The sequence below is a fragment of the Eulemur rufifrons genome, chromosome 26, assembly GCF_041146395.1.
Source record: "Eulemur rufifrons isolate Redbay chromosome 26, OSU_ERuf_1, whole genome shotgun sequence".
Classification (NCBI taxonomy): domain Eukaryota; kingdom Metazoa; phylum Chordata; class Mammalia; order Primates; family Lemuridae; genus Eulemur; species Eulemur rufifrons.
Window position 1 is genome coordinate 7,967,028 of NC_091008.1, and position 25,770 is coordinate 7,992,797.

The 25,770-nt window shown below is 38.5% G+C and overlaps 1 protein-coding gene across 1 annotated transcript in view; it reads left to right on the plus strand.

Moving 5' to 3' along the window:
- Positions 1-19,148, plus strand: part of TACR3 (tachykinin receptor 3) — a 34,109-nt gene extending 14,961 nt beyond the window's left edge. Inside the window, 5 exon segments of the mRNA XM_069459179.1 lie at positions 4,616-4,804; positions 6,589-6,739; positions 16,975-17,171; positions 18,696-18,876; positions 18,879-19,148. Coding sequence (XP_069315280.1) covers positions 4,616-4,804; positions 6,589-6,739; positions 16,975-17,171; positions 18,696-18,876; positions 18,879-19,148 — 988 coding nt within the window.
- Positions 19,149-25,770: the final 6,622 nt, after the last annotated feature.

Here is a 25,770-nt window from a genome sequence, read left to right on the forward strand (position 1 = left end):
TGTCTCTTTCTGTTTCCCAATTTCCCCGTTACACAGGGACTCCAGTCATATTGGATTAGGACCCACCCACCCCGGCGCCCTCATGTTGGCTTGATTACCCATGTAAGGACTGCATTTCCAAATAAGGTCACAGTCTGTGTTACTGGGATTGGGACCTCAATATGTCTTTTTTGGAAGGACAAAATTCAACCCATAAAAACCCGCTGTCAACACAGAAGTTTTTCACATGCTATTTGTTATCCCAGAAATCTTTGCAACCTGCTTGCTTCTGCAACCTTGCCTAGCCACCATTCCAAGTTTTGACTGAAAATGACTTTTCTTAGGGAAGATTGATGTACAATCTAAATATGTTTTTCCCCTTTCAAAAAGTGGGCAAAAGACATGAATAGAAATTTTTCAAAAGAAGATATAAAAATGGCTAACAAACATATGAAAAAGTGTTCAACATTTCTAATCATCAGGGAAATGCAAATCAAAACCACAATGAGCTATCACTTAACTCCAGTGAGAATGGCCTTTATCAAAAAGTCCCAAAACAATACATGTTGGCGTGGATGCGGAGAGACAGGTACACTCATACACTGCTGGTGGGACTGCAAACTAGTGCAACCCCTGTGGAAAGCAATGTGGAGATACCTTAAACAGATTCAAGTCGACCTACCATTCGATCCAGCAATCCCATTATTGGGCATCTACCCAAAAGAACAAAAGTCATTCTATAAAAAAGACACCTGCACCCGAATGTTTATAGCAGCACAATTCACAGTTGCAAAGATGTGGAAACAACCCAAATGCCCATCAATTCATGAACGGATTAGCAAAATGTGGTATATGTATACCATGGAATATTACTCAGCTATTAGAAATAATGGCGATATGGCATCTCTTTGGTTCTCCTGGATAGAGCTGGAACCCATTCTATTAAGTGAAGTATCCCAAGAATGGAAAAATAAGCACCACATGTACTCACCAGCAAACTGGTTTCCCTGAGTGCACATTTGGGAATAACACCAATTGGGTATCGGACAGAGGTGGGGGCTGGGGGGAAGGGATGGGTGTGTACCTACTTGATGAGTGCGATGTGCACTGCCTGGGGAATGGACACGCTTGAAGCTCAGACTTGGGGGGATGGGGAGGCGCGGGCAATATATATAACCTAAACTTTTGTACCCCCATCATGAGCTGAAAAAATAAATAAGTTTTTCCCATTTAATGCATTCACTTGGCTGTTGTAACACTTGGCACATCTGTAATTTACTCTTTGTTGGTGAGATTATTTGATTAGAATCTATCTACTTCACTCAACTGTGAGCTCTGTTAAGGCCATTTTTGTTCACTGTTGTATCCTTACAGTGTTTGGAACACTATGATAGGCATTCGATCAGGGTTTTATTGAGTAAATGAATAATGGATCAGAGCAGAAATAACGACCACAGCTAGAAGTTTCAATATCTCTACTCTCACTGCAATGTTAGTGAGAACATGAATTTATTATTTTCATATAATACAAATATAATAATACTCTATTTGCCAGAAAATAATTTCTCTAAATTAGACTAATTGACTAAAAGAACCAATAAGAAATTTGTGGTTTATTTTGAATTATCTGTGTTATAGTGGCTGGGCAGGGCTATCTAACCCTGCTCATGTCCCTCAACTTCTGTTTTCAGTTTAAAAAAAATCACCTGTCTGAATATCCAAATTACATTAATAAAATATCAGGTCAAGCAAAAAAGCAAAAGATTATGATAGAGTCGAGGAATATTCAGTTCAGTACAACAAAACTTATTACAAGTGCTGTGCTTGGCTCTGGAAATACTGATAAAGAAATAATTCCTATATTATGACAAATGCTACATGAGTTACAATCAACAAAACTGGGAACAGAAATGCCCACCTACAATTCCTGCCTTTGTATGTTTGACTTTTGTTTTCAATGTTACACATCAATGCTTTGGGATTCAAAAGGCAAATGTTACTTTTGATTCTTGGGAAGACATCTTTACCTTATAATTTTTTTCTCTTTCACAATTTCTTTCTTTTTTTTTTTTTTATTTCATCTTATTGTTATGGGGGATACAGAATTGCAGGTTACATACGTTGCCCATGTACCGCCTTTCCCCCCAAGTTAGGGCTCCAGGCGAATTTCTAACATGAATGGTTATATTCTAAAGCCGTAATCTGTATCTGTTAATGTATTGTCTCGAACTGGCAGAACTAGTTTAGAATTCCAGCTCTTTCCCTTACTCTCTGGGTCATTGTGAACAACCTACGTAATCTTTTTAAGCCTCCATTTCCTTTTCTATAAAATTGAGAATAATATTATTTGATCGGGCCAGGCGCGGTGGCTCACGCCTGTAATCCTAGCACTCTGGGAGGCCGAGGCGGGTGGATCGCTCAAGGTCAGGAGTTCGAGACCAGCCTGAGCAAGAGTGAGACCCCGTCTCTACTAAAAATAGAAAGAAATTATATGGACAACTAAAATATACATATACAAAAAATTAGCCGGGCATGTTGGCGCATGCCTGTAGTCCCAGCTACTCGGGAGGCTGAGGCAGGAGGATCGCTTGAGCCCAGGAGTTTGAGGTTGCTGTGAGCTAGACTGATGCCACGGCACTCACTCTAGCCCGGGCAACAGAGTGAGACTCTGTCTCAAAAAAAAAATATATATATATATATATTATTTGATCGGTTAGATTATTATGGATATTAAATACATATAATGTATATAATAAAATGCCTGGGTATGGTTATCAATAAATGTTTCTATTATTATCTTCATCAACAAGCAAAAGAGATAAATTTTAAAGTCTTCCATTTCAAATACATGTGTTCTATTTTCTTTGTATGGTTCAGTTTCTTTCCCTAAACCGAGGTACTGTTTTTATAATTTTTTTCTTTTCTCTGTTTGTAAGCTTTATTGAGGTATACTTTATATATAAAAAATTGCACATATTTAATGTGTATGTCTTGATGAGTTTGGACATATGTATACACCTGTGATACTGTCACCACGATCAAGGTTCTAAACATGTCCATCACCTCCAAAATTTTCTTGTGTGTGTATATGTGTGTGTGTGTGTATGGTTTTGTTAAGAACACTTAACATGAGATCTATCCTTTCAACATATTTTAAAGTTCGGGATACCATATTGTTAACTACAGGTACTACGTTACACAGTAGATCTCTAGAACTTATTCATCTTGCATGATTTACGCTTTATACGCATTGGCTCCTGGAAACCACCATTCTATTCTCTACTTCTATGAGTTTGACTATTTTAGATACCTCATTTATGTGGAATCGTGCAGTTAAGTGAAATAAGCCAGTCACAAACGGACAAATATGATTCTTTTTTATATCTAAGTTTCACGTTTACGTATTAGCTCTTATATGTAATGAATTAACAATATTTCCTTTAGGTAGATCATGAGTAAATTTATTATTAAGAATAGTATATGGATAATTTCCAACATATCTACTGGAGATTTCATGCTGCCTAAGAGTTACAAAAGCAAAGAGTGATAAATTGATAAAATAGTCTTATTTTGAAATATTTATCCTTAAGGTTAAAATGTTTTTGGCTTAAGCAATATTTATTCTTGATGAAAGTATTGCCTTTGAAAATTTTGCATAAATCAAAATACATTCTGCGAACATTAAATGACCAAAAGTAAAATTGAAACAATGTAAATGTTTTGTTCTATTGGTATATATTATTTTTAGCTCTGAACATTAGCCAGAATTTGACAATTAGCCATATTATATCCTACTAAAACTGAAAATTACTTCTTCCAGATATATTTTTGCCACCTTTACCATATTTATAGAGTTCCCAACTTCCCAAAAAGTTGCACTCTAAAAGTCATATGTAAGTACGCTTTTTAAAGATTAAAATATATTTTCCCATTCCAGCTATATTATGCATAGTTACCTAGAAAACACCTGGAAGATTTTCATGATGTAGTATGAATTCAGTATGGAGGATAACAGGAACTCACAGCCTCAGTCAGACTAATTTATTCATTCTTATCTAAATCTTGAACTTGTCTCTTGCTGCTTTTAAATGGACATGTTGACCATATCTTTCATAGGGGGTTTCTCATCTTTGTCAATTATATCGGTATTATCCACATTATTTCTCCAGAATTTTCTTTTAAAAAGTTAAGCATACAGAAGAGAAATGAAGGTTTTGAGTCATGGAACCAGTATTTTTAAGCACTTATTAAGTGTCTTTCCAATTCAACTCAGCAGGCGTTTATGAATTCTGGTGTGTTAGGCACAGCACTAAATAATCAATACCTTTCACTTACATTATTTGTATTGATCCTTACTTTACCCCGAGAGGTGTGCATTCTTATTCCAATTTTAAAAATAATGAGGCTGAGGTTCAAAAAGGTTAAACAAATGTCATAATAAGATTTGAACCTACATCTGCCTGATTCCTAAGACTGTGCTATAATTATCATTCTGTGATGCCTCTATAAAGCAAAATCCTTATCAACTTGTTTACCAAAAGAGCGATAACTATGGCCATGGAAATGCCTTTGAAATTCCATGTTAAACTCTGTTAATAAGAAAACCAGCAAGATGATTTTGTTTGTTTTTAAATAGGTATATGGCCATTATTGATCCTTTGAAACCCAGACTGTCTGCCACGGCTACCAAGATTGTCATTGGAAGTATCTGGATCCTGGCGTTTCTACTCGCCTTCCCTCAGTGTCTTTACTCCAAAACCAAAGTCATGCCAGGCCGTACTCTTTGCTATGTGCAATGGCCAGAAGGTCCCAAACAACATTTTACGTAAGTTATTTTTCTGTAATGGTTTTCAATTCAATTTATTAAGCAATTAGGAAACTACAGGTTAGGGGCACACTGATCAAGCAAATAAGACGTAGACATTTCCTTCAGTGCTCACGCATTAGCTGGCAAAAGAAACACATAAAAATACCATAATTCGGCAGGAGAGGGTCAATACGTTTGTATAAGTTACTGAAGTTTTTAATTGGAAATACAAGGACTTCTATGTGAGGTGGTCTGAGAGAATTTCCTGAAGGAAGTGATAAAAGATGAAAGCAATGTGCCAAGCAAACAGGGTTTCTATTGACTGAGAAACGAGTGAGAAGGAAGAAACCAAAGCCCAAAAGTGTTGATTGCTCGTTTAAGAAGCCTGGATGCAGAGAAGGAGCATCCTGATCCGTTCTTTAATCTTATTTTGGTTTGATGTGGTTTGTGTTCCTTTGTTTCATCATGGAAAACCCGGAACACTAGGCTGAAAAGGAAATAGGAGTGCTATGAGATAAAATTTCCTGTTTCATATTTTGGACCCACCTTAAAAAGAGCAAAGGAGGATAAAAAGCATAATTGTGTAATTGATTGCATTTCTTAAAATTCTGACCATTTAAGTTTTATTTCAATAAAATGCTTATTTTCCTATTTTAGCAACAAATTTTTTCCCTCTAAAACTAACAAATTACTTGTTGGATTTGATGCACAATGTACACTATTCAGGTGACGGGTGCACTGAAAGCCTAGATCTCTCACTATAAAATTCATCCATGTAAAAAAAAACTTATACCCCCTAAATTTATTAAAATAAAATTTTAAAAATATAAAATGGTGCAAATAATGGTTATATTTTAAAGCAGTCATTTTATCTAACTACCCAGAGTCCATATTTTTTAAGAAAAATGTGAGGAAGCACTTACTTTAGGAAAATTAAGCAGTCGTTATTAAATCGAGCACTGTATTCTATCCATTGTTAGCAGTAAATCTTAGTTGTATGATAGTGTTGTCATCCTCAAATTGTTTGTTGGCCAAATTACTTCTCATTGACTTTCAATCCATACTTGGTAAGCTACCAGGAAACAGGAAGGCAAAGAGGTTTAAGATTCACTTTACAAAAAAAACACCACTATTGGGAAGACCAGTGTAACAAACTAACATTTATTTTAAAGCGGAATCCACACACAAGTTTGTAAAATTCTATCTGGCTATTATATTATGATCTACCGTCCTGTCCCTTTCTAGTTGCATTCTTATAATTTTGATTGAAAGCTATGAAATCCTGGAATTTAATTTGATAATTTAAAGTAACACGCCTTTGGTGTGACTAATAGTTCTACAGGTTTTTTTTTACTGAGTTAATGATGCTATGTAATGCACTGTGACTTTGGAAAGATACATGTAATTGTCTTTACGTGATTTTGTAAAATCACAACCAAGTAACTTGAGGATCCAGTGTGGCATGGGAGAAAATGTGTGCCAGTTCATTAGTTTGTTCTGCCTCTTCCCGTTGGGTGGTGTCCCCAACCTCCAGGCAAGGAGCACACGTTTTGTTTCAGGGAGCACCACAGCTAACTGTTGTGTTCACACACAAAGTGAAGATGAGCAAGGATCAACCGGCAGCATTTGAAACATGACTAGAGGTGATGATAGCAGGAAAAGCTGATGGATTTGTGAATTAAGGGCATAGAGATAACATGTCAATAATCTTCGGCAGTTTTAATCATGGTTTACAGCTGAAATTCGAAGTCCCACGTGGATCAGTGGGACTCTTCAGCGAGTGCTCTTCTCGTTTCTTCCAGGTACCACATGGTGGTCATCGTGCTGGTGTACTGCTTCCCGCTGCTCGTCATGGGAGTCACCTACACCGTCGTTGGAGTCACTCTCTGGGGAGGAGAGATCCCAGGAGACACCTGTGACAAGTACCACGAGCAGCTCAAAGCCAAAAGAAAGGTACTGTCCGTGTGATGCTCCTAGCGCTGGTGTCAGAGAGGGAAACGACGTTTTAATACAATGATTGAATCTTCTACTCCTACGTTTAAATGTCTTCTTTGTTTTTCAGATTCTTTCCTTTTACTTTTTTCTATAGCCACTGTCCATACACCATATCGATATCAGTCTGTGATGAAAAACTTACTTCCTTACAGCAGGCCTCGTGTTTTATCGCCTTCCACAGAGCATTCTTAATTACTCTGCCTGAAACTGCTGAAATTTCACTGGAACTGGAAATCCAGTTGACTGTACTTTTGCAACTTCAGCTATCTTTCTTTGTCCTTTACTAAACAGAATGACTCTAATATACTCCATAATCTGCCCAAAGCGTCTTGTATCCTAGGAATGACATCGCTCCTAGAAAGTGCTATTTTTCCTCAATCTGCAGAGATCCTTCTTCCATCCCCTCCTGCTCTCTCTCCCCCTTCCCTCTCCTCCTCCTCTCTCCTTCTGTTCTTCCCTCTGATAAACCATCACATATATCTGATGAAAAAACAAGAATTATATCAATGCTCTTCTAACAACTTATTGGGTGACATGAAAAAGACTATTTCCGACTAATTTATGTTAAATAAAAAACTCTAAAAATATTATCCTGACATTTTGCTAGAATGATTTCTATTATGATTTTTTTTCTAATTACCATTATGTGACTCAATGAGTGAGATGTTTCATAAATTTGTGGAGTTAAAAGGAATCTTATTTTATCCTATTCCCTCCGGTTGGTGTGTGCCTAATGCATCTTGGAGTGGGTTTTCCAAGAAAAAGTGAGTCTTACTGATTATGTTAATCATTACTATTCATTTATGATCATTTTATTTATATGTGGAACTACTACCAACCAAATGGACAGTTCCTTTAAAAATAATTCAGTCTTAAAACCACTTAACTACAAGCATTCACTTAACCATGATTAATCAGGTTTTAAAAAAAAACGTAGAAAATGGATTCCATTTTAACTGTGTTTTTTCTCTGATATTGACAAATAACAGTAGACAAAACTTATGTCTGGTTATATTTATCATGATCTCTACTATTTGAAAACAAAAAGCATGATCTTTTCCACATCAGTTTATAATTTTGGGCTATAAACAAATATGTCTGAATTGTATACATAATTTCACTTTATTTCTCTTTCAAAAAACCTAAGACACATTAAAAACGATGTGTATAAACAGCCAAACTATGCCTTTAGCACCTGAAACAGGATCCTAAAATGAGGAGAACTTAAATAATATGGTCGTCTTTTATGAACAGTTTCTATCTCCCCTGTGTAATTTCAACATCTTTCTCCTATTGCAACACACTCTCTTCCTGAGATAATTTCTTATACCTGTGTTTTGGATATCATCACACTAAATAACTGATGTGATGTTCAACATATTTCAGAATAATTTCTGTCTTTTTATTACCTATTTCCCTGTCTTTTTTTTTTTTCTTTCTTATTGGCTTAGTTATCTTTTTTTTTTTTTTACATTTTCCCTGTTCACTGCTAGACAAATTAAAATAAGCCCAGTAATTGTAGATATTGTAGATTATAATTCTTTATACTTCATATACATGTGATATTTTTCTGGGAAGAAATAAAAATTTAATCTGAGTGCTCCTTTTATTTTTTAATATAGAGTTTCAGAGGGAAAAAAGCAAGAGGGAATTTTTTTTTTTTTTACTTTGCTGCTGTATGACCGGTGAGAATAAGGCATCAATATTCCCTTTTGATATCATGACTGTACAATTTCAAAGTGGAAATATCAACTCAAACTGGGAGTGTGACTATTCTAGAATATTTCAAAAAAGGAAGACATTTAAAAGTTCCAGTCCATATGTCTTTCTCCTGGATTGCGTTCTGGGTTGAAATAATGCAAAATGACATTCATGTCTTGGACTTTCATAATGATTCACCTGGTCCTTGGATTTCTGTCACAGTTACTTATGGGTATGACCACCAGTAGCTAGGCAGTAATACTCATTTTGTTCTGAATTTTAAAATTTCAGAATACAACTAGCTCTTTTATTTTTATCTGAAATTAAAATATTATTCTGGCATGGTTTGTAATATAGTTATTACTAGTAATCATGCTATTTTCATATTTTTCATATGAATATTTAGGACACAGATGGAAGTCCTACCCTGGATGGGCCATTTAATTATATTTTATTGCCAAGAAAATACATTTTTGATATTACAGATTGGACTTGACAGATAAAATACAAAAATGTTGGCTATAATAGTTCAAATTAATCATGACTACTGGGAAAAAACAATTCTATACACAACTCTAAGTTAGCCTCTTAACAAATGAGAGTAGCAGATGTTGATTGAACTCCCAAATACACATGTGCAAAAATAAATAAAAGCTGAAGAAATTTTAGTCAAGCACTAACGGTAGATCTTTGTAACTACTGAGAAACATTGCTTCCATTTCTCTTTCTCCCACATTTAGGAATTGTGCTCAATTTCAAGCCTTGTAGAATAGATGAAATTCTTTGAAGAATAGCCTGCAGAAACACTTTATACTTCATTCCCACTGAGAGTGTATAAGCACTCCCTTTTCTCTACATCCTCGCCGACATTTGTTATTTTTTGACTTTTTAATAATAGCATAGTGTAAGATGGCATCTCATTGTGATTTTAATTTGCCTTTCTTTGACAATTAGTGATGTTGAGTGCATTTTTATATGCTTCTTGGCCATTTGTATGTCTTCTTTTGGAAAATGTCTGTCCTGTTCATGTCCTTTGCCACTTCTTAATGGGGTTATTTGTTTTCTGATGTTGTTGAGTTGTTTGAATTTCTGTAGATTCTGGACATTAGTTTTTTGTTGGATGCATATTTTGCAAATATTTTCTCTCGTTCTGTAGGTTGTCTGTTCACTCTGTTTATTATTTCCTTTGCTGTGCAGAAGCTATTTAGTTTAATTAAGTTCTTTCTGACATCATGCCTAATACAAACACATACGCACATATCTGTGCAATGTTATATTATAAAAGGGGAAAAACATAACTGTGGAGTCGGACCGGTGACTTGATTTCTGCATTGTCAGTTACTGGTTTCCTGCCTCTTAATCTCTCACCCTCCATTTTCTTATTTATAAAATACTAAAATAGCATTTCTTTCATTGCATTTTTGATGAGAGTTAATCAAGATAATGGATGTGTCAAAGTGTCTGGTACCTAATGCCAATAAATATGCAAATCCAACCTGCACTTAGCCTATTCGTGAAACAAAAATAAACCTAATTATGATCATTAATAAAAAGAATAATGCTGTGATAATTCTATGAATGCAACCGGCATTGACTGGTGCCATTATGTGCCAGACACTTGATTCAGGTGTTTAGACAGATTAGTCAATTTAATCCTGAGAACCACAAGAGGAAGACTCTATTGCTATTTTCTTTTCACAGATTAAGAAATACTAATTGGTAAGGTTAAGTAACTTGCTTATTTTATGTAATAATAAAGTCGGAATATGAACCCAGAAAGTCTTATCCTAGAGAATGTGTCCATCTCTGTGTTGTACTGACCATTTAGGCACTTTGCTCAAGGAGCAAAAAATAAATAAGATGAAGTAATTCCTTACTTATTTTTATGTTTGTTTAATGACCAGTACCATTGAATTATATAATTATATTATCGTATTTTTTGTCTGTTTTTCGAGACAGGGTCTGACTCTGTCACCTGGGCTGGAGTGCGGTGACACCATCCTACTTCACTGTAACCTCCAACTCAGTAAAAAAGGAATTACACCACGCACATATAAAATTACAAATTCTCTAAATATTGAACTATGTTGAAAACAGCAATGAGAAAGCACATGCCTGTTCCCTTTTCTAGTGGAGAAAACCACTTCAGTGTTTTTATCAATACTATGTTTTCGTCAACATCACGTATCAATTACCTTGCCAGAATTCTGCTCTATGATGAAGACGTAAGTTCCTGGGCAGGCGAGGGTGCTACTAACAGGAGCACATGGTGTGGATAGAATTCCTCCCATCTCGCTCTAACAGGTGAATCCGTTAGCGGCAGGAAAATTGAGGTAACGATTTTCCTGTTTATTGGACTTGAACATTCCACCCCTTTTTCTCGCCCCTGGTTGGCACAGTTTGCTTTCAACTTCCCCTTGTACTTCTGCTCTTCTCTCTCCATCCCTGCCTCGGAGGAAACGGTTCCTTTCCAAATTATTTCACCTTTCCATCTCTACGTAATATTTGTAGCAAGGGACAAATCACAATCTTCTAATGTGACTAGCATGACACCTGCCTCCCCGTAAGAGATCTCTCTGTAAATGACTCTGACCCCTTCCTCTTTTTATACTATCCAGTTTCCAGTAATCTACTGTTTTCATTCACCATTATCTAGGTATCCCAGGTTTTGACTGACTCTTTGTATATCGGTTTTTAAAATTTTTCATGTATCCTTAATGAAACATTTAAATTTTACTGAGGATTTTGTAGATTAGTCCAAAAGGAGAATTTGCCTCTCATGGCATAAAATTCCTTTCAACATTTCCTCTTAAGTCAGCTCCCAGGCACAGGGAAATTTGTGTCTGCTTCTCTCTCTCTCTCTTTTTTTTTCTCTCTTTCACTCTTTTCTTTTCCCTCACTACCCTTTCTTCTTACTGCCCTTCCTTGATCCATTTCTTTGCTTCAGAAAGACTTTTTTTTTTTTTTTTTTTTTTGAGACAGGGTCTCACTCTGTATCCCGGGCTAGAGTACAGTGGCATCATCATGGCTCACTGCAATGCCAATCTCCTGGACTCAAGTGATCCTCCTGCCTCAGCCTCCCAAGTAGCTGAAACAGGTGCAAGCCATCACACTAAGCTACCTTTTCTAATTTTTTGTAGAGATCGGGTCTTGCGTTCTTGCTATGTTGCTCAGGCTGGTCTCAAACTCCTGGCCTCAAGCAATCCTTACACCTTGGCCTCCCAAAGTCCAAGGATTATAGGCATGAGCCACTGCGCCTGGCCTCATCCAGTTTTTAAATACAAATTTGAATCTGTTCTTGCAATTCAAACTGCAGCACTGTTCCTATAATTCAAATTATTCTAAACTTTCCAATCCCTACATACTTCAGTACCCTACACGGCAAACATTCTTTTTCAAGTCAGAAGGGGATTATAAACAGAAAAATAGTGGGGTTTTTTTTCTTTCAAACCGTGTTGCACAAATGCTTTATTTATATTATTCCAATTATGTGCTCTAAGTCTTTCCAGATATCTTTCTAAAATTATTCATTCTCATTTCACTTTAACCAAGATTTCAAGGAGACATTCCTCTTCTACTTTGCCCCAGGTAGTAGATCCTGGAAGTGTTTTGATTCTCTGTGTATCAGTATGCTGTATTCAGTATATTTCCAAATTTTTGACTTTGTCAAATCCTTTGTATGCCTCTCAAAATTGTCTTTAATCTGTTTTGATTTGGAAATATTTAGAACTAGTGGAAATAATACATTGTAATTACTTTGTACCATTTGATTCTCGGGTATTATCCTCAGATTATTTTCTGCCTCATTATTTCTTTAGTCTCCAACAAGATGTGGCAGCTTATATAAATCTCTGAAATAGGAATTTCTAAAGCCTTTTGCTACAGCCATCTAAGCCCAGATGAGGAAAATGATTTTCACAGACACCCTAAAGGAACATACATGCTTCACATATTAAATCTGCAAAGGAAGAGAGCATCCTAAAAGAATTGAAATCAACACACAGAATACTCGTTGCATATCTAAAAGGAATAGGAACTTGAATATTAATTAGAATAAATAACAGATCCTTCAAATGCTGTCCATGCGGTTTAAAAGGCAGAAGATCAAGTATGGAATAATTCCCTTCATATGAACAGTATCTCACCAGAAACTGAAAATTGATGGGTAGTTTATATGCCACAGTTAATTCAAATTGAACAGACAGTGTGTTTTATTTTTAAACAAGATTTCCTGGAGAATTCAAAGTCACAGTTTTATTTACTTCACTGAGAATATAAGCCAAGTCCCCATTATCCTAATACCAGTCGACCTTCTGGCCGTAAGATTTCACGGGGCATCTCCTGGAACATTTCATTGCCAAACTAGGATTTTTACTAAGAAGGACTCTGCAGAGAAACCTCTAAATCCAGTGCTGTGAGACAATAAATAAATAAACTTACATTTATTTAGGGATCACCTGTAATACATTGAATGGAAGACCCTATATCTTATAATTCAGTTTTAATTGCTCTCTGGTCTTCCTATAAAACTTCTTAGGATGTAAGCAACTTTGAGCAAATGATTTAAAAAAGAAGGATTTAACACATCTTCCTTAAGTGCCATAGCCTAAGATGTACAGCATAGTCCAGAAACATTTTGCTACAGTAACGTTATCAAATTTTTCATATACATAAGGCACAAAAGTTGTTGTTTTGTTTTAATCTGTGATTACAAACCAAAAGAAATTTTGCTGTAAAATAAGCAAACTATTTTCTAGCACATGAAGTAGTTAGCTTTTTTTTTTTTTTTTAATTTTAGAGGAAAGTCACAGGGTCTCTGTCTTTGCATGATTTAGCAGCACAGATAAGATTCTCATCTCTCAGAAATGTGTAGTTCTGCACATATTTTTGCATCCAACTACAGTCCCAGATTATACTAGTTGAGTGGAAAATGATTTTATTTGTGTAAATAAATTTTAAGTGTAAGGAGAAGGGACTATTGTATTTATTTGGAATCCTTTTCCCAAGGGAGTGGCAGGTATACTTGCATTTGAGGACAGACACATCTGGCAAATGTCCTCATGACGTTTCATTCTCTAATTTTGCCTTCCAATCCATTTTGATTAGGACTTTAACATGCATTTATTTTTGCAAGTGTGGTTCCCTAAAACTGGTGAATGTCTTTCTCTAACCACCTTGACATTGTCTCTTCCGGGTTTGGTAGCTCCTTGCTACTGAGCTCCACAATCCATGGCAATGCAGCTTTTCTGCAGCATCTGAATAATTCCTAGAATTGTGTTTGAATTCTCTGACGTGGAACCTGGGGGTTCAATTGGCCACAAATTGTTGACGAGTCTCACTGTTTGAACATCTCAGTAAGCTTCTGCCATCTTCCTCTGGTCTCTGGCTCTTCATATTCTTCACCCACACATCACCTGTGTTCTGCGTCGGTCCTTACCATTTCCTTCTCTGGAGTTTTCCCTCATCAATTAAACCATCTATCTTCAGAGCCACGACCTGTTCCACTGACCCGTGTTCTTGTTCATAACGGAGCATGCTCACGGCTCTTCCATCTCGTACTGTTTACATTTGCCTTCTCCTATGACTTACTAATCTTTTACTCCTCTGGTCAATTCTCTGTGGCTTCCAACACTCCATTGCACTGAAACTACCCTTATACCAAAGTTATGTTTGACGTGTTTGTGGCTAAATTGGTTGGACACTTTCAGTCCTTGGCTAGATTGAATCAACAGACACCCCGTTAGATCACTCCCCACTTGTAAGGTGTCCCCTCCTTGGTATTTGCTTTTTTCTCTCCTCAGGCCTTTCCTTTTCAGTAGCCTTTTCTGACTTTTTTCCCTCTAACTACCATTTAAATGCTACCCTTCACCCCAGAGTCCCATTCTTTATGTGTATGTAGCTTTCATGTAGAGTCCTATTTGTATCATCTCATCCACTCCCTGGAAAATTATTTCCAAATCTATATTTGTATCATGCCCATATCTAGATTTCTCTTCTGAGGTCTAGGCCCTGAGATTTAGATCACAATTCTGCTAATCATCTCTCACGCCAAACCTATATGCAGTACACACTTCAAATTAAGCTAATCAAAACTAAATAATAATCTTGGTCTCTGAAATTCTTCTTCCCATTTATAGAATGTTACTAATATCCATAGAGTGGTCCGGACAAAACATCTGGAAATAATCTTTAACTTCTTCCTTTCCTTAATCAACATCCAATCAATGACAAGGTCCCTCAAATTAACTCTAAAAGCACTCAAGTATATTTCCTTCTGAGAGAGCACTTTGAAGGCAGTTTAGAATGGACTTCATTTGACTGGGATATAATGGAAGGAGGAGGCTTTTTAGTAGACATGTATATTAATCCAGACAAAGAATTATATAGTACTGAAAAAAAAAAAAAAAGAGTAGAGCAGGGACTTAGGAAAGAAGGGAATAAATGCAATAAATGTTTTTTTAACTGTATTGAGGAAATAAAAAGGACTTAAAAGTCTGAGGTTAAAGACCTTCCTTAGTTCTAAATGAATCACAATGGTCAAATCTTTTGGTCTTTGCCTCAGTTTTCTAATTTGCAGCTGACAGACAACAAGTTGTTAAATATGTCAAATATGCATAAATGTAAATGAAAAATGGCTTTTAGGTGTATTTCACAAATATATCAGTAAGACATCAGAATCAAAATGCACAAATATGAATGCAGCTCTTCAGAAGAAAACAATACAATTTGAAAAACACTGAGAAAATCAAAATACTTTCCATAGTGTAGCCAATGATGACATTCTGTGAACTGTTGACCTGGATTTTCAACTCTGATGGCCTATTTTCTAACGGCTCAATGCTGGTCACCTGGATGGTGCAGTGATTAGGCCCTGGGGGGAGCTTTGCCTTCCACATTGATCCAGTTCATGCTTTGTCTGTTTCTAGTATCATGACTCCTAACCTTGTCAACTTTCATCTGAATCCCAAACTTGCAGTCAAATGATAAGTATTTCATAAATATTGTATTTTCCTAATTCTAAGATCCCTCATAGGCCATTTACATCAGGACTTTCTCTGATTTGTGTTAATTAATCTGGCTGTAGGTAAGCCTTAAAATTACTTTATTTACTATATCTTATTCTAAACAATTTTTACTGTTTCCAGATTCCCAAAAGAAGCGTAAACAAATTTAGCAGACAGAATAATGAGATATATTCAATGAGGTCATCAGAGAATATTACGTTAATTTCCATTATACACAAAACCAAGCTGCTCAGCGTTCATTTCCTTCGATTTTACCTTTCTTATAGACACAGACAATGGTAGATTTTGTTTTATTCTGAGACACAAAAAACATCCCCCATTCAATTATTCATTCATTCTGTATTTCCTTATCTCCAGCTATATACCAGGGACTGTGCTAGATCCTAGGAATATTAAGATAATTAAGACATTCTTTCTGTCTTTCAGGAATTTAAGGCCCAGTGGAGGAGAAACAGAAGTTGACATTCTACTTGGGCTAGGTTATTATGGTTCCAAAGTAGAATCAAAGGAAATGACCTAAGCTTACCAAGCTCATAAGATCTGATATATGAAACAGTTGCATAAGCCAGTTGCCTATTTGCAAATTTAAACTTGGTAATTTTTCTCAGATTAATGTGAATATTTATAATCACCCTTTGGGAAAACCTTCCCTCATATCAGATTACAAGGGAGACCAAATTAATACCCATAAGGTTGCCTAGTATTTTTTTTTTCTTTTTTCTTTTTTTTTATTTCATCTTGTTATGGGGGATACAGAATTGCAGGTTACATATGTTGCTCCTGTACCGCCTTTCCCCCCAAGTCAGAGCTCCAGGCGTGTCTGTTCCCCAGGTCGTGCGCATTGCACCCATCATGAGGTAGATATCCCTCCCTTCCCCACCCCCCCTTTCCCGAGTCAGCACCTTCAAGTGTTACCACTCCCCAAACGGCGCGCAATGCACTCATTGTGTAAGGTTGCCTAGTATTAAAAGAATCTGAGCAGTCTTCAGCTGTAGTTAGGCTATAACAAATGCTTAGGAAGCAGCCCTGCCGCTGAGCCCAGTGTCCCTCCAGGGCGACTTAGCAGGCAGATTCCTGGGCATAATGTCTCCATTACTGCACAGCGCAGCCTAGCACGGCCACTTCCTAGCTCCTGCCTCTTTCTCCCCCAGGCTTTCCGAGTCTGTGTAAGCATATTTGCTTCAGGCCAATTAAAATATAGTTGTCTGTGTTCTCGTCAGTGCTACCCATTCTCTCAGGTAGGGAGAGATAAATGGTGACACAAACCTACCTTCTTGAGACCTACCTTAGGCAACTGTCCCTACACTGCTTCACCGTTAATATGCTGACTGTTTCTTAAGCATTTAACTGCCAATACGTATTTAACTGTATTGGCAGAAAAGCATGATTTGCAATAAGCTATTGGAACTATTATGTTTAATGACTTGTGTATATTTGCCAAAAATGTCTTCTTTTTTTTCTTTCTAGGTTGTAAAAATGATGATTATTGTTGTGATGACATTTGCCATCTGCTGGCTGCCCTATCACATTTACTTTATCCTCACCGCGATCTACCAACAGCTAAACAGGTGGAAATACATCCAGCAGGTCTACCTGGCCAGCTTTTGGCTGGCCATGAGCTCGACCATGTACAACCCCATCATCTACTGCTGTCTGAACAAGAGGTAAACACAAAACCACCAAATGCAAATCGCTTGTCCTTCCTGCCTTATCTAGAAACACACAGTGTTGTCCCAGCGTTTAAAATATAGAATGAAGGGAAGATATAAAAACTCACTGAAAGGAACACAAAGCTTGATATTTTTAATACTCCCCTACTTTCTAAAATGTCCCATCTTGGGGGGGCGGGATTTAAAGAAAAAAGAAAAAAAAAAAAAAAATAAAATAAAATAAAATGTCCCATCTTAACCATTACATGCCCAAAACAACGTTTTTAGAGGTTCTAACTGGGCAATTTTAGTATGTGCCAGCGTCTTCCTCCAAATCCTTCAGAGTTTTACCTAACAAAGAAAAAGAAATGCCCTAGTGATTGAAGGAGGTGAGTTGAAAATGTGCCCAAATCCTCCAAGTAATGAAGGCACTTCCCAGAAAGTCACAGATAATTTCTACGGGATGGAGAGACGATGGAAAATATGAGTGGACTCTATTAAAACGGATATATTGGAAACAGACTTCAAAGTAGGAGATTTTATAAAGATAAATAAGGACAAGGAGAATTCCAGTCCTTAATGCATTATGAGGTAGGGTGAGAGAGAGAGGGCAGCCTCCGTGGGGATGGCTTGGGAAGAAATGGGAGTCATCAAAGGGAAAGATGTTTATGAAGTTTAAAAAGTAAAACTAGGAGTATTTACAGTCTAATTTAAAACTAGAAAAAAGATAAAATGTGGCTTCCAGTTGAAAGCACTTTTGTTGTTGGGTCAGCACATCGAGGGGAACAGTTCCATTTCACAGGGCTGATCGATCCCTTAATAGGCCAAGGGATTTCGTGCATGAGCAGAACCGGGACTTGCAAGTCACTGCAGGAGCCAGGTCCTAAGCTCTCACTTTGTCACCCTGGGCCTTCCGTCTGCTAAATAACTGACTCCCACCGTTTTCACTCATGGCCTAAACCACGTCTCAATCCGAGCCAGGCCGCGAGCAGCACGTCTGCTGTTCATCAACTTCATTTGATGGTTCCCAAAGATAAAGATTTTGTACTTTTATATAGATTACATAAAAATAATCAAGATTGGCAATTAAGGCCGGGCGCGGTGGCTCACGCCTGTCATCCCAGCACTCTGGGAGGCCGAGGCGGGAGGATCGCTCAAGGTCAGGAGTTCGAGACCAGCCTGAGCAAGAGCGAGACCCCGTCTCTACTAAAAATAGAAATTATCTGGACAACTAAAAATATATAGAAAAAATTAGCCGGGCATGGTGGCACATGCCTGTAGTCCCAGCTACTCGGGAGGCTGAGGCAGGAGGATCGCTTGAGCCCAGGAGTCTGAGGTTGCTGTGAGCGAGGCTGACGCCACGGCACTCTAGCCCGGGCAACAGAGTGAGACTCTGTCTCAAAAAAATATATATATATATAAATAAATCAAACTCATAGCTGAGCCGGCGCCTCTGCCCTCAGCGCGGCTTCCGGCGGCGGCTGAGGGAAACGGCCGCTCGGAAACGTGACGCGTCCTCCCGTGGCCTCTTCCCCGCAGATTCCGAGCCGGCTTCAAGAGGGCGTTTCGCTGGTGTCCCTTCGTCAGAGTTTCCAGCTGCGACGAGCTGGAGCTCAGGACCACCCGCTTTCACCCCGCGCGGCAGAGCAGCCTGTACGCGGTGACCCGGATGGAGTCCGTGACGGCGGCGCGCGGCCCCGGCGGCGCACGCGACGCACGCGACGCACGCGACGCACGCGACGCCCGTCCGGCCGCCGGCGGAGAGCGGAGCCGGGAGACCGAGGCTTGCCCGGCTGCGCCCGCGGGAACTCGGAACCAGCCTCGGCCGCTTCGAGCTTCGTAAACTCCCCCTCTTCCTCCGTGGCCCGACATTCTTACTCTTCAGTCCATTTCCTGAGGTGGAAAATGAGCGCGAGGCCGCCACGATGCCAGCCCAGGGTCCCCGTGTGGGAGCCCCGTCCGCGCTCTCGGGGAACGGCGGGCAATTTTTAGGCAGCTGTACTTAAAATTGCATATTGCAAATTGCGTATTTTCCAAAAGGTCCAAAAGCTGTGAAATCTAATACTGTCAGTGAAGAGAAATAAAATCTACAGGCGAGGGACTGTTTCATCGCCAGCTATCAAACAGAAAAAAGTTAAAAGACCCATTTCCCTACCAGTGATGAACAGTGACCCCAAAAGATAGGAATTCATACAAACTTTTTCTCGAGAAAACTCATTTTGTAAAATGAAAACATTGTAGGATTTAAAGAATTCTTCCAAGGCAGAATTTAACTGAAAAGGAAATCTAGTTAAATCATTACACAGATGGGCAATGTCATTCTCTTGATGATTTTTTCTGAGAAAGTGATTTCAAAGGAAAAAAAAATTCATATACTTTTTGACCGTTACTTATTTTTAAATGCCAAGCTAAAAAATAGTCAAAGTCAGAACCTTAAAAAGACAAAGAAAATTCCTATGATCCTCTTTATCTTATTTATCACAGATTTTTTAAAAAAATAGGTAGATTATAAAACACTGAAGATGCATTCCAATAAAGAAGGGAAGAATCCCATTTGTCTCTGAAACTGGCTACCAGTCTTTAGGCAAGAAGTAAAGATAGTAATTCATAATTTTCAGGCAGACAGGGGAAGCTCCCAGCTCCAAAGGAAGATTTTTTTTTTTTTTCTTGTAACGCAAGCAAAAAGTTTAAGGTACACATCCACCTCATCAGCTGTATAGCCTCCTCTTCTTACATTGAAAAAGGAATAAGCACTAAGAGACAGTATCGGAAAATATATTCACATGCAAATCCATAGAGACCAAAGTTGTAAATGTGACCAAAAAAATGTGGTCGAAAAATGCCAATATATGGTACATGTATACTGTATATTTACATACGGTATTTACACATATACCATATATTTGCATACCGTAAATCAGGCAAGGTATAGGAACGCGTGTCAACTGTTAGAAAAGAAACTCGCGCAGTAGTTTGGATACATGTGAACTAAAAGCAGGTGAACAAGAGGCTGCGTCTGACACACAGCCTTATACAGAGAGACCTTTTCTTTTGTCCGCTTAGATAATGCAGAAGTGTCACCAGGAAGAAATGTGGTAACAGTCATAAAAAGCACTCATTTTACTAGAAGAAAATAGGTCCTGGCACATTTCTGAGATCCGTAACAGAACAAAGAACACTTTAAGTGTAAAATTTATTTTCCAGACCTCAGTGCTTATAAATCATCTTTCCTTGAATTAGAGATACTATCATCCTGCTCAAGAAAGCAGAAACCTTCTGAGAATGCTGATGTGTAGTACAAACTTCTTTAAACTATTCAGTTGGAATTTTAAAGCCATCTGTCTAAAATGATTTCCTCTAACACATTACTGGATTGTTATGCCTCCATCAATCTTAGAATCAAATATTTTTTTGAAAAGCAGTCTAAACGCAATTATTTAATGGCAAATTACGTTCTATTACTACATTAATTTCCTAATCCGCCTTCCTTTTTTGGAGCCAAAACCAGAATTATACAGTTGTTACAAAGTGTTAAAAGTCCAAACAACCTAACCAGATGTGTTTGAACTGAATTTCTTCTGATGACACCAATAAATAGCCCCAAACACATACAAGAGTGAAGACACATACAAAATGAATGTGACGACTTCAAAGAACTGAATTCAAAATTAAATATTGAAATAGTAAGTGATTGTTACAAGGTTGCCATAGTTTAATGCAGTTATGAAGCCTGTGTGCATGTTTTAGTTGAGCAAATTCATTATTATGTAATATCTCATTGTTTGAATATAATGTTTTTGAATGTTCATTCTTAAAAATGTAAATGCTTATCACATAATGTAAAAGTATCAAGAAAAATCCTAATATGTAAAAACTGGTATTATTTTCCTCTTAAATTTATGAATGATGTGATACTAGCATTAATTAACGTCCTAGACATTATGGGACCTTATTTAGCCGCAGAATATGAATGTGAAGTTGGGCCTCAGCCACACCTAAAGCCCATTTGAAAAACAAAGCTCCTGGCCTTCATACATGTTAAGGAAATTCTGTAGAATTTGCTAAGACATTTAAAGGAAAAATACCACGCTAATCAGTTGTTTTGTTCATTTAGTTTAGGGATTTTTTTACTTGTCGTTCATTTATTTTTTGTTTATTTATTGTTGATTTGCTTACTGAACATCATCCCTTCTAGTATGAAAGAAATACCTGAGATCCAGACAGTATATTTTTAATGCTGTTTAAGAAACACTGACATCATTCACTCAATAATCATAGCTCTTAAACCAAGACTTATCGGCAGATTTTTTAAGTCTGAAAATTTAATAACGAAATAAGAGTAAAATATGAAAGAGGAAGGATTTTAGCCCTTTTGACAGTGAGAATTATAGAATACTGCACATGGAAATCAGCTTCAGTGGGACTCATTGTAAATAAAGTTATGCCAGTGTTTTCATATTTGCTACGGTTTGGAAGAATTTGCCTTCAAAATTCACTCTACCCTCTGGTGTTAAAGTTCAATGTGGATCTTTCCGTTGAGTGCAAACACTGACTCAGAATACTAGACACATGGTTAAGGCATCCTACTTATTGTGAATTTAGATTAGGACCAGAAAAATCCAAAATATTTTGAGAGAAATCTGAAAGAATCAAAAAGTCTTACATCTTTTTAAGCATACTCTTTTTGAAAAGAAAAAAGTAAATAAAAATAAACATCGTATTTACATTATTTTGCATCTGGGCAAAGTGCAAGATATTGAAATTACCTATGTGGGAAAAAATTAAAGCAAACGTGACTCTTACAGAATCCAACCTAATGTATTTTATTTTTTGGCAAGTTCAGTACACTGCTGTGTTGTGTCATCCTCCACCTTCGTGAGGTTGACATTTCTGACCCAGCAGCTGAATTCATATTCTTTTCCAGATCCTGCCAATCTCTTAGAAACAGAGATCCAAACAAACTTCAAAGTGACCCCCACCGTTACAAAGCACCAGGAAGCTTACTACAAACCTATGAAACATGAAATAAACGTAAGAAAGAATGGTGGTCAGCTCAAATTTTTAATTTGATTTTTGTTGATGCAAAATTTCCTCTGAAAATTTTTGGTTAGCACCTGGTAAACTATTCCATCAAATGCAAAGTCAGGAGAATTACAATTCTTACACTCCTAACAGTAATAATTTGAGTTCCCAATTGTCATTGATATTGTGCCAAAAGTTAAGAAAATCAAGCATGACACTGACCATGTAGGAAAATAAGGTTTAAATAATTGCCCTTAAGGCCAAGCAAGAATGGAGAATAAAATCCAGTAGGGGCCGGGCGCGGTGGCTCACGCCTGTAATCCTAGCACTCTGGGAGGCCGAGGTGGGTGGATCCTTTGAGCTCAGGAGTTCGAGACCAGCCTGAGCAAGAGCGAGACCCCATCTCTACTAAAAATAGAAAGAAATTATATGGACAGCTAAAATATATATAGAAAAAATTAGCCGGGCATGGTGGTGCATGCCTGTAGTCCCAGCTACTCGGGAGGCTGAGGCAGGAGGATCGCTTGAGCCCAGGAGTTTGAGGTTGCTGTGAGCTAGGCTGACGCCACGGCACTCACTCTAGCCTGGGCAACAGAGTGAGACTCTGTCTCAAAAAAAAAAAAAAAAAAATCCAGTAGGGTCATAAAAGGTCATTAATTGTGTGGTGTAACATATATTTGTGGAAAATCTGTATACATAAGAAGTAAGTGTATATATATAAAGTTTGTAGCTAGTGAATAAAATATTTTCAAGTTGTGGTAATTATACTGAATATGCATATGTGGCAACACGTGGCAGATGTAATTTCTATTTTTCTCTTTAAAAACATTAAAAATAATATTAAAAATAAAAGAAGTCTTAGCACTTTCCTACTGGCTATCTTTTCTAAACACACTCACCCGACCATTCCTCAAAAACTATGTTGTGCTGCCTTTCTTAGTTTTCCTCATAAAAATGTCTAGTTTTCCTAAGTCACCTTTTTTTTTTTTTTTTTTTTTGAGACAGAGTCTCACTCTGTTGCCCAGGCTAGAGTGAGTGCCGTGGCGTCAGCCTAGCTCACAGCAACCTCAAACTCCTGAGCTCAAGCGATCCTCCTGCCTCAGCCTCCCGAGTAGCTGGGACTACAGGCATGCGCCACCATGCCCGGCTAATTTTTTGTATATATATATTTTTAGCTGTCCATATAATTTCTTTCTATTTTTAATAGAGACGGGGTCTCACTCTTGCTCAGGCTGGTCTCGAACTCCTGACCTCGAGCGATCCACCCGCCTCGGCCTCCCAGAGTGCTAGGATTACAGGCGTGAGCCACCGCGCCTGGCCCCTAAGTCACCTTGATTCAGAAAAAGCATGTGTGGGGAGCAAAGTCATCAAACCACGGTAGAAAACTCTTGTGCGTGGAGAGCGTGAGAACTGGGGTGCAGGGCAGGGCGTGGAGCTGAGGCAGAGCACAGCCCTTCGGAGCTGCGGTGTCTGGGCTATTCCGACTGACAAACTGGAGTTGAAATCCGAGCTCCACCGACCTTGTTGGGAACTTCAGGCCAGCGTTGCTTGCTCCGAGCTTCATTTAACTCATCAGTAAAAAAGGGAAAGTAATAATTGTTTCAGAGTGCGGATGTGAGCATGAAATGAGCTAATGCATGAGAAGGGGCAGAGCCAAACAAAGAATAAATGTTCAAAACCGTCATCATTAATGTTATTGTGTGCATAAGGAAGAATATCAGAGAAACTCTTTCTTGCCTGCCATTCTGCCCCCATCCAAAGCCCTCTGTGGGGGGCACAAGTTTATAGCTTCCTAGTGCTTAGCCCTGGGCTGTTTCTGGAGTTCCCATGAAATCTCCTGTATTGTGTGTGAGTATGCCGGGAATTTGCTGTCTGGCTCTGAGCCCTGAGTGGGGGGGAAACAGTATAAGTGAAGGGTTAGAAATGGCCAGTCAGCAGAAGGAGTGGCTTTGGTCATGTGAAACTAAACTCACTTCTTGGGAAAGATGTAGGTTTTTTTTGTTTTTTTTTTTGTTCTTTGGTGTTTTTTTTTTTTTTGTTCTTGTTTGTTTTTTGAGACAGAGTCTTGCTCTGTTGCCCGGGCTAGAGTGCCGTGGCGTCAGCCTCACTCACAGCAACCTCCAACTCCTGAGCTCAAGCGATCCTCCTGCCTCAGCCTCCAGAGTAGCTGGGACTACAGGCATGTGCCACCATGCCCGGCTAATTTTTCTATATATATTTTAGCTGTCCATATAATTTCCTTCTAATTTTTAGTAGAGACGGGGTCTTGCTCTTGCTCAGGCTGGTCTCGAACTCCTGAGCTCAAACAATCCGCCCACCTCGGCCTCCCAGAGTGTTAGGATGACAGGCGTGAGCCACCATGCCCGGCCAGAAGATGTAGTTAAATGCAGTCATTTTTAGGTTGAGGAATAAGAATGTCAAATTTCAGAGGATAATAGATGAGGGAAGGAAAGGAGGAAATTTTTTGAGGTTTCCTTGGCAGTTCCACTTACTATTCTGGTACCTCCTCCCTAGTTGCTCTGAGGAAGGGTCACCAGGGACATTTCAATGTCAGGTGGGAGCAATGACCCACAGTGCCCATATACTTCTTTATTTTATTTTTATTTTTTTGGAGACAGAGTCTCACTCTGTTGCCCGGGCTAGAGTGCTGTGGCGTCAGCCTAGCTCACAGCAACCTCAAACTCCTGGGCTGAAGCGATCCTCCTGCCTCAGCCTCCCGAGTAGCTGGGACTACAGACATGTGCCACCATGCCCGGCTAATTTTTTCTATATATTTTTAGTTATCCAGATAATTTCTTTCTATTTTTAGTAGAGACGGGGTCTCACTCTTGCTCAGGCTGGTCTCGAACTCCTGAGCTCAAACCATCCGCCCGCCTTGGCTTCCTAGAGTGCTAGGATTACAGGCGTGAGCCACCGCGCCCGGCCACTGCCCATACACTTGTACCAGTTGCAAGGACATGTTCCCTGATCCAATGTCTCAACGCCACTCAGATGCAAGCCAAGCATCCCCTACCAACTCACCATAAAAGGAAAAAGAAGAAAGGAAAGAAAGAAGGGAAAGAAAGAAAGAAAAGTAAGAAAAGAGAACTAGCCCACCACACATCCAAGCATCATGAAATCCTCCAAGTTCTTAAAATACATCCAATGTTCTACTGCTTCACATTGTACCAACTGCTACAAACCTGGTCCAAGTTACAGTCATCTGCTGCCTGGATTGTTACAATGGTCTCAACCCCATGCCCTCTCTAGAGTTGATTCTCAATAAAGTAACCAGAGGGAGGCACTAAAGGGAAATCAAAAAGGGGGAGAGCAGCTCTGGTCAGTAACGTTCCAGCAGCATCAAACATCGGCGCCCACCACCGTCTTCTCTCTACACCCCAAGTACTAGCTTTACGTGCCCTCCCACGTAACAGTGCCAACTTCGCTGTGCCCTTTGGCAACAAAATTACCAACCACACCACATGTCCTCGCCTGAAGGCCTGTGGTGCCCTCTCAGATGCCCAAACACCAGCCCACTGGGGGCCCTCCTTTCAGTCCCCAGAGTCTAGCAGTATCTCCTCTTCCTTTTTATTATCTCAGAACGACATAATGC